Source organism: Pseudorasbora parva, chromosome 6 (genome assembly GCF_024679245.1).
Source record: "Pseudorasbora parva isolate DD20220531a chromosome 6, ASM2467924v1, whole genome shotgun sequence".
NCBI classification, from domain to species: domain Eukaryota; kingdom Metazoa; phylum Chordata; class Actinopteri; order Cypriniformes; family Gobionidae; genus Pseudorasbora; species Pseudorasbora parva.
This window is the reverse complement of record NC_090177.1, coordinates 19,307,861-19,318,115: the sequence shown is the minus strand read 5'-3', so window position 1 is coordinate 19,318,115 and position 10,255 is coordinate 19,307,861. Positions and strand designations below refer to the sequence as shown.

Below are 10,255 nucleotides of genomic sequence, written 5' to 3'. Positions count from 1 at the left end.
ACCCTCAACCTGTATAAATTTATTTCTTTTGCTGAACACAAAGAAAGATATTTGGAAGAATGTCGGTAACCAGACAGTTGATGGGTCCCATTGACTTCCTTAGTAGAAAAAAAATACTAAGGAAGTCAATGGGACCCATCAACTGTCTGGTTAACAGCATTCTACAAAATATCTTTCTTTGTGTTCAGCAAAAGAAAGAAATTTATACAGGTTGAGGGTAAGTAAATGATGACACAATTGAAATTTTTGGGTGAACTATCCCTTTAAAAACAGAAGGATTTCAAACCTGAATATTGTTTTTCTCCAATAATGTTTTTTTTCCATAACTATTATTCTTTTAAAACTTGACCTGGACTTCCTGGGCCTGAGTCTTCTGCCCTGTAGAAGAAGAAATTCATTATTAATGTAAAAGTTTAAAAGTAAGACAGATGGGTTGATGACATACACATAAAGTTTTAAATAAATATTAGTATTTTTTATATGCTTTGTTGGTGGTTTGTGGAGTAGCATCCCCCGGGGCTGATATTTTTTTATAGCTTTACAAAAGATGTAAAATGTAAATGTATTTTCGTTAACACAAACTGTAACATCTGTAAAAATAACAACCTATTTTTAAAAGATAAAATGTAATGGAAAATGTAAAATGGAGTTGCAACTCGACTCTTATTAGACAGAATTGGTTTCTGTCATTTGCCATTACTTTAATATTTAATAACTGTCTACATGAATATTATAAAATTGTACATGAATATCCCACATTTCTGCCACAATACCATGTTTGCAGTTAGTGATACAACAGTGAAATTTATGTTTGTGAGTTCTGAATGGAAAAGTATTCTAACTGGCTGGTGTTGTCACACAATGTTCCTCCTGTTTTTCATGTCAGTGTTGTTGAATCACCTTGTGTTGACGCTGTAAAACTGCCTGATTTGAAAATGATGCTTGGCAGGCCTAAAGGGATAGTTCACTTTAAAATGAAAATGCTATTATCACATACTCAACCTCAAGTTGTTTCAAATCTGTATGAATTTCTTTCTCCTGCTGAACACAAAAGAGGATATTTTGAAGAATGTCGGTAACCAAACAGTTAACTGGAGCCAGTGACTTCCATAGTATTTTTTTTTTTACTATTATGGAAGTCACTGGCTCCAGTTAACTGTTTGGTTACCAACATTCTTCAAAATATCCTCTTTTGTGTTCAGCAGAAGAAAGAAATTCATACAGGTTTGAAACAACTTGAGAATAAATTTTAAAGTGAACTATCCCTTTAATAAACAAGTTGCTGGCCACCCCTGACTTTCAATCACCATTTAAAGGTATTCAAGGTAACAATTAAAAGTCTCACCTGGAATTAGTTGTTCTGCCAGTCATACTCGATGAAGTCCCTGATGACCACCTTCCCAGTTTGTCTGCTAATCTGGACCTTTGAATTGCACTCGGTGTGCTCTGGGTTAATTCTGACGAAGAATCTGAAAATAAAAACATTAGGCTATGCATTACCCCATCCAAGAAAAAATACCTATTTTTTTCTATTGGATCAGTAACAACTAGAGATTTTTGGAATGTAAGTGCAAGATGCTTTATATGTGAAGTAACCCTTAATATTGGCATCTATTGTGTATGTTGAGTGCTTGGATCTTACCGAGCATGATGAGTCTGGGAGTGTTTGGCAGGAAATCTGAGCCTCAGCGTTTGCTTAGGTGGAAGTTTCTTGTAACACAAAATAAAACGAAAACACAGTTTTAGAAATCACAAGTTCAATATTCATAAGAGAAAGTGTGTGGCAATACTGTAAAAAATTACAATTTCAAATAATTTTTATTTAAAGCTAACGTAGCTACTATTTAATAAAATAAAAGACGTTATAAATGTAATTTCGCCAGATAAGACAAATATTAATACAATATATGCTCCCAAAAGTCGGGAATGGCACTCTATTAACAATCTAACTTATAGTTTCTGCAGCTTGAAGGCAATGAAGTTCAGAAAAATCATGAAATTATTAAGAATATGTTAAGTAACGTAGCTTAACAGATAACGCTACCTCTAGCTGGCTGCGTTTTCTCGGCCCGCTTAACTTCAATGTCTGATTCCTCAGGCGGCAACAGCAAGCAAGAGAAAAGAAACGAGAGATTATTAAACGGCTACCGCGCCAATAAATACAAAAAATTACACCATTTTAAATTAATGTCATTTCCCAATGCTAACGTTAGTCTTTAATCAAATTAAAGACGTTAAAAATGTAATGTTGCCGGATAAGACAAATCTTAATACAGTAGCCTACAGCCCATGCATGCTCCCACAAGTTTGAATAGCATTTTACCAATCTAGTTTCTGGGGGTTTCCATTCAGAAAAATCATGATTAATCACAATGAAAAATATGTTAAGTTAGGCCTAACGTACATACCTCAGCTGCGTTTGCTTTCAGCTCGAGACCGTCGAGAGTCGGCAGGCTTTGGCTCACTGCCTCACGCGCATGTGGTGACAGGAAAAAAAGCGATCACATTATGTGACGGATCAGCACCAAAAGAGATCACATCCACAATTTAATTTTTATTTAACAATACTATCCTTCTATAAATTAATGACGTTATCAAATGTTGCCAGACTAGAAAATATATCGAAATCATGCAGAAATATTTGTGGAAATAAAATTATAAAATGCACACACAGCATGAGACGAGTTTACTAGAAAGTGTGCCGCTCATTACTCTTTTCTCTCTCAGTGCACTCTTAAAGTTGAACAAACAGTTGACTTTACAAGAGTAAACTTTGGAAATACATTATGTTACCTTTCTGAAGTAAAAATTCGGATGAAAGTGGGGAATCTCGTAGCTTTCCTTGGCTGAAAAAAAAATATTCTAGAAAATGCTGTATTGTGATTCACAGGAGAGAAAAAAAATACTGTAGAATTTACTCGCCATTGAAAAAAGACCATGATGCTTTGCAGATCTACAGCAACATGCTGTATACAGGTTCTACAGTAAGTATTTTCTCATTTTACAGTAATAATGCTGTGAAAACTACAGATATTGGTTACAGTGCTCTTTTAAGACCCAGAAAATTGTAAAGATGTGTTCTCATCTCATGCAGCAGAAATATAAGAGGTTCAGTCAAAACGCTGCATCTGTAACTGCATAAGGGTTAATATGAGCCGTAAATCTCCTGCTGACACGGTGCACGCTTTGAAAAACTCAGATACAAACATTATTATTTTTGACGTCACTACAAGGAAATAACCAGGTTTATTAATAAAGTGATGTAAACGCGTTTTACTTGCATTGTCAGTTTACTGTTTGCATGTTAACGGGGAAAACTGATTATTTCAGTAAGCTGATTTTTTTTGAGTTATCAGCTTACTGGTGTGCATTTAACCGCACCCAATTATGTCTTAAGACACGAAACAATATTATTTATTTATTCAGTATTTATGTTTTGTTTTTTTACCTCATAGCAGATGAATTTCATCTAATATTCCCAACACCATTACTTCCAACGAAGAAGGTCAAATCATATATATATATGATGTGGTCCTGGTCAAGACAATCTCCTGAACTCCAAACTGAATGTCAGAATGGGAAAGAAAGGTGATTTAAGCACTTTTGAGCGTGGCATGGTTGTTGGTGCCAAATGGGCCAACATTTCTAAAGAATGCTTTCAGCACCTTGTTGAATCAATGCCATGTAGAATGGTGTTCCTTATATATATATATATATATATATATATATATATATATATATATATATATATATATATATATATATATATATATATATATATATATATATATATATATATATAAAATCCTCATTAGTGCCTGCGCGGATCGGTCGACTGAGGCACCTATGTATATGTATGATTGCGCTGTCTGAGTATTTCACAGTCTGCTCAGTTACTGGGATTTTCACGCACAAACATTTCTAGGGTTTACAAAGAATGGTGTGAAAAGGGAAAAACATCCAGTATGTGTCAGTCCTGTGGGCGAAAAAGCCTTGTTGATGCTAAAGGTCAGAAGAGAATGGGCCGACTGATTCAAGCTGATAGAAGAGCAACTTTGACTGAAATAACCACTCGTTACAACCGAGGTATGCAGCAAAGCATTTGTGAAGCCACAACTAACTCAATCTTGAGGCGGATGAGCTAGAACAGCAGAAGACCCCACCGGGTACCACTCATCTCCTCTACAAATAGGAAAAAGAGGCTACAATTTGCACAAGCTCATCAAAATTGGACAGTTGAAGACTGGAAAAATGTTGCCTGCTCTGATGAGTCTCGATTTCTGTTGAGACATTCAGATGGTAGAGTCAGAATTTGGCGTAAACAGAATGAGAACATGGATCTATCATGCCTTGTTACCACTCTGCAGGCTGGTGGAGGTGGTGTCCGTCCCTTTATGACCACCATGTACCCATCCTCTGATGGCTACTTCCAGCAGGATAATGTACCATGTCACAAAGCTCGAATCATTTCAAATTGGTTTCTTGAACATGACAATGAGTTCACTTTACTAAAATGGCCCCCACAGTCACCAGATCTCAACTCAATAGAGCATCTTGGGGATGTGGTGGAACGGGAGCTTCGTGCCTTGGATGTGCATCCCTCAAATCTCCATCAACTGCAAGATGCTATCCTAACAATATGGGCCAACATTTCTAAAGAATGCTTTCAGCACCTTGTTGAATCAATGCCATGTAGAATTAAGGCAGTTCTGAAGGTGGAAGGGGGTCAAACACAGAATTAGTATGGCGTTCCTAATAATCCTTTAGGTGAGTGTATAGAATCCTCATTAGTGCCTGCGCGGATCGTTCGAATGAGGCATCTATGTACACATATGTATGATTGTGCCGTTAGTTTGACCTTCTTCGGCAAAAGTAATGGCATTGGGAATACTGGATGAGTTTCGTTAGATTTTAGGTAAAAAAAAAAAAACATAAATACTGTTCGGTTTCTCACAGAAAATGATTGGTTCGTGTCTTAAGACATCAATGTCTAGCGCTGTGTTTAACATAGATGTGTATGATTCTGTGTTTTTTACTCCCATAGTGACTCTGAAAAACACCCTATTGACATGCATTATACGAGCAACGGTTAAAAATCTTCATTTGTGTTCTACTAAAGAAACAAACACACCTACATCTTGGATGCCCTGGGGGTAAGCAGATAAACATCAAATTTTCATTTTTGGGTGAACAATCCCTTTAAACACCCTTATATGTACACATACATCTCAAGAGCTTAACAGTAATCTCAAATCTTAATTGTGTCAAATTAATCTTTTTAGAGAAGACTTTTTCAATAAATAAATTAAAACACACACTTCTGCCTTTTATGTTTGAAGTTTGGGAATCTTGCAACTGGAGAAGGATATCCAGTCATCTTGGACCTGCGGCACATGACTGTTGGGGATCTGGGTTCGATTCCAGTCTGGGTCATGTCTTCTCTCTCTCTCCACTTTCTTGTCAGTTCTCCAGTGTCCTGTGTAGTAAAGAAAAAAAAAACAATGAATAAAATTATAATTTCAGCCATGCAATGTAATTCCAGTGAGTTCCATCTAGCCTGTAGCTTGATGAAGTATTCACTTTGTGGCTTTGCCCAAGCCACAGACAAGATGGAAGCCATACAACAGCTGATGGCGACGTATTGCCGCTTAACTCGTCCTGAGCGGGCGACTGCAAATGAGTGACATCTCCAGTGTGGGGTCTCGGCTGAAAGGAATGCGCCAAATGTCATTTCTGATGTGAAACTCTAGACTGAATATTATGTGACAAACTATCACCACAAAAGAGAGAACAAGCAGCCGTGAATCTTCAATATCTCACAAATCATTTTAAGGAAAAACCTCCATTAGAATGAATATGACCAGCCTAAGAGTAATCTCATATTCACCTTTAAGACAAATTAATGTATTAAGAGCAGAATGTGTTTGTGACACACAAACCAACCCTCAGGGAAGTTCCTATCAGATGAAGGGCAGAGAGGGGTGAAGGGGCCGCTGTTTTGTAGCTGTAAGCACATTTCAACAGCCAGGCGCAGTGAGATACAGTTACAGAACATGGTGACAGCAGCAGGGCCTTTCCCTATACCAGTCATAAACAGCTTCCAATCGCTCACACCGCAAGCCACATTAATGTTGTCTGACACTCACTATGATCTCACTTTATGGTGTATGTATTGACTTACAGTAATTGGTTAGGCCCAAGTAAGAAGGGACATGACTTGCTGAGGTGTCACATGCCTGTCCTGTCTTGTGTGCACATGTGGGTTTTGTTATGTTGAGCATGTGTCATTGTCAGATCCCTCCCCCTTGTTATCTGATTAGTGTTATTGGCCCCACCTGTGTTCCCTGATTCCCTTTTGATTTCTTCCCTTTAAAAGCTCCTTGTGTTTGTCAGTCTTGGTTGGATCGTTGTGTAATGTCTGCGTCTTCCGTCCTCCCCGTGATTCTGTTGGTTTGTTTAAGTTTATATTTTATTATTCTATTATGTGTTTTTCCCCCTTGTGGGTTGTTGTTTTGAGTTTATGTTTTATTTTGTATTAAATCATCTTTCTACTGCACATGAGTCCTCGCACCATTTTCCCTTGTCTGTGACGTGACATGAGGCCTCTAGACTAAAGTTTGTGTCCCTTCTTACATGGAAATCGAGTATTTCCTACTGCAGAACTATGTGCAGCCATTAGCCGTTAACTACTACATAACACAGGAATCTTTAGGGCTTGTTAAGGATTATGCTTGACATGAGGTCTCAATTCCAAAGCACTTACTATGTGGTTTTATAGCATATAAAATAACCAAATGAATTCTCTGACTGATTTGGAGTCAATGACCCGAGACTCGTAATAACTTATTCAAAAATACTTAATGGGTTAGTTCACCCAAAAAGTAAATTTGTCATTAATGACTCACCCTAATGTCATTCCACACCCGTAAGACCTCCGTTCATCTTCGGAACACAGTTTTAAGATATTTTATATTTAGTCCGAGAGCGTATCTAAGTGTAGGCACACTATACTGTTTATTTCCAGAAAGGGAATAAAACATCATCAAAGTAGTCCATATGTGACATCAGTTAGTTCATTAGAATCTCTTGAAGCATTGAAAATGCATTTTGGTCCAAAAATAACAAAAACTACGACTTTATTCAGCGTTGTCTTCTCTTTCGCGTTTGTTTTCAAACCTCAAATAAAGATTCAAATGGTCATGAATCAGCGGATTGATTCATGATTCGGATCGCCAATGTCACGTGATTTCAGCAGTTTGACATGCGATCCAAATCATGAATCAATATGGTTATTTGTGACCGTTTTAATCTTTATTTGAGGATTGAAAACAAACACTGAAGAGAAGACAATGCTGAATAAAGTCGTATTTTTTGTTATTTTTGGACCAAAATTTATTTTTGATGCTGAGATTCTAACTAACTTTCTGATGTCACATATGGACTACTGATGATGTTTTTATTCCCTTTCTGGACATGGACAGTAAAGTGTGCATACATTTAGATACGCTCTCGGACTAAATATAAAATATCTTAAAGGGTGTTCTGAAGATGAACGGAGGTCTTATGGGTGCGGAACTACATTAGGGTGAGTCATTAATGACATAAATTTCATTTTTGGACTAACGGTTTAAAATCTCTTATAGATAATAAAGATTCAGGATATTTGGTCCTAGAAAATGGCATGAAATAATCTATAAATATATAATATTTGTTTAAAATATATAATCTATCTATCTAGATTCATATGAATAATACTGATTATCTCTTAATCATGGCACCTTTTAGTGGGAGGGATATATTTGGCAGCAAATGAACATTTTGTCCTTAAAGGTTATGTGTTAGAAGCAGGAAAAATTGCCAAGTTTAAGGATTTGAGTTGGAACAGGGACAAATTGTGATGGCTAGATGACTGGGTCAAAGCATCGCCAAAACTGCAGCTCTTGTGGGGTGTGACCGGTCTGCAGTTGTCAGTATATCAAAAAGGAAGGAGCAGTGGTGAACCGGCGACATGGTCATGGCCAAGGCTCATTGATGCACGGGGGGAGCGAAAGCTTGTGTGGTCTGATCAAACAGAAAAGCTATTGCTCAAATTGCTCAAGAAGTTAATATAATGTTCATGTTACTTTGACATACCAACCACCTAAGCATTGTTGGAATGCAGACCATGTACACCTTTTCATGGAACTAAATGGTATTACCTGGTGGATGTGGCCTCTTTCAGCAAAAAGTGGTTCAGAAATGGTTTGAGAAGCACAACAACGAGTTTGAGGTATTGACTTGGCCCCAAAATTCCCCAGATCTCAATCCAATCGAGCATCTGTGGGATGTGCTGAACAAGTCAGATGGAGGCCGCACCTTGCAACTTACAGGAGCTGCTGCTAACATCTTGATGCCAGATACCACAGCACACCTCCAGGGGTCTAGTGGAGTAAGTCCATGGCATTCCTCGACGGCCCACGGCTGTTTCGGCAACAAAAGGGGGACCAACACAATAATACTTTTATTTTGAGAGATAGGCTATTCCTATTTTATGTCATTGGCGCTTGTCTGGAAAAAAAATTAATTTAGGCTAGTCAATTTTGATGTGTTTCTGTTCGTCCAGCAGAGGGAGACATTGAACTACTATTTAAAATGTGTGACATCAACCAGTGTCATTGAACGAAGTAGGCCTAAACATTATCATGATTTTGATGCGAAATGTTTTATTCATACAATACAATAGCTATAATACGGATTTATAATCTACATTATACATAACATTACAAATTTATTAAACAGTTTTCAGTATCTTGTTACAACGTTTCTTCTTTCGTTTATGCTGTGGCAGCTGTCAGCGATTCATCAATCAATGATCAAAAGCACCCAACCAATTAAACAGCCACACTCACACAGGTTTATGTTGAGATGGTGAGCTGCAGTAAGTGTGTTCTGTTTGTGCTTCAGAAATGTGTAACGCAGAAGTGGTTGCGTCCCGGCTTTTGTCTTTTAACCAGATGTATAGTTATGAAAAGCGACTTCAGACTTTTTCCGAGTGGCCTTTTCGAGAAGATTGTCAGTGCACGCCAGAGTTGGTAAGTGCGTCTTAGAGTTAGTAAATTAGACTGTGTCGAGTACAGGAACTTAAGCAGTTTTACAGAATCACTGCTGCATTAATTAAAAGAAATAATGCCAATCCTCTCTTCAGATGGCCAAGGCAGGTTTTGTGCACTGTCCTAGTGAGAATGAGCCAGACGTGGCCTGCTGTTTCTACTGTCTCCGAGAGCTGGAGGGCTGGGAGCCCGAAGACAACCCTTGGTGAGCTCCTGCAGCACACCTTTACAATCTATCGGCTTTGTTTTTCTTAGTACACCTCTTGTTCACTTTTTGTAAAGTTGAGGTTGTAACAATTAACTTTGGGTGGAAAGGGGTAACACCAAATCTCTTATTGACTGTCCTTGTCATTAAGGTCCGAACATGCCAAACGCTCCCCCAATTGTGCCTTTCTCCATATGAAAAAGACGTTTGACAAGCTCACGGCCATTGAATATTTTCAGCTGGAACAGGAGCGACTTCGCATCTACATTGTAAGTGTGAAAGCGTTCATGCTGTTTTATTTACTTATTTTTAATGGTCAGTCTTACATCTACATTATTTTTTTTAATATACTGTTTGTAACTTGATTTCTATTTTTATCTAATTGATTATAATTATTTACTTATACAACTGTGTGTAAACATACTCTCCCTTCACAGAGGAAGATGGGTCACAGGAAGATAGCCTACTTTCGTGATGAGGTGGAGACTACTAGCAAAAATCTGAGAGCTCTTATTTGAGTTTCAGTGACGCTAACTTATTTTAATGGCATGTCATTTGAACTTTCACAAATAAATTAAATTGTTTTATTCCATAAATGTTCCTGCAGCTGCTTTGGACCCTTCTGAAGCTTTATTTAAAAGTTTAGTTGGAGCGCATGTAGAAAAAAATGTGTAACTTGGGGAGCATCCCTGTCCCTTTAATCAGGGGTTTTCAAACTGGGGTCACAAGAGTGACCGTTTAGAGGTCTAGAAGGAAATTGTATAATAATAATAATAGATTAAAATGAGTAAAGTAATAAATTAGATGCATTTTATTATTAAAATGTATCAATTTTTATTTAGTTTTAAATCTATTTAATTAGATTACTATAAATAAAGCTTAAATAAGCAAGAAATAAGTATAAATATTTTATGTATAAAAATAACACATTACTACATTGAGCAGGCTTAAATAATTATGT

At 37.2% G+C, this 10,255-nt stretch overlaps 1 protein-coding gene and 1 long non-coding RNA gene across 2 annotated transcripts; one reads left to right on the top strand and one right to left on the bottom strand.

Moving 5' to 3' along the window:
- Window positions 1-227: 227 nt before the first annotated feature.
- Window positions 228-3,018, bottom strand: LOC137079276 (uncharacterized). The gene is made up of 5 exons (XR_010905443.1): window positions 2,409-3,018; window positions 2,045-2,086; window positions 1,643-1,710; window positions 1,346-1,469; window positions 228-378 (listed from the first exon to the last, which is right to left on the bottom strand). It is a non-coding gene; the product is annotated as an uncharacterized lncRNA (long non-coding RNA).
- Window positions 3,019-8,870: 5,852 nt separating this feature from the next.
- birc5b (baculoviral IAP repeat containing 5b) lies at window positions 8,871-9,899 on the top strand. The gene is made up of 4 exons (XM_067447243.1): window positions 8,871-9,071; window positions 9,185-9,294; window positions 9,446-9,563; window positions 9,732-9,899. Exons 1-4 carry the CDS (start codon window positions 8,946-8,948, stop codon window positions 9,810-9,812), a joined length of 435 nt encoding a protein of 144 aa, XP_067303344.1. The 5' UTR covers window positions 8,871-8,945; the 3' UTR covers window positions 9,813-9,899.
- Window positions 9,900-10,255: the final 356 nt, after the last annotated feature.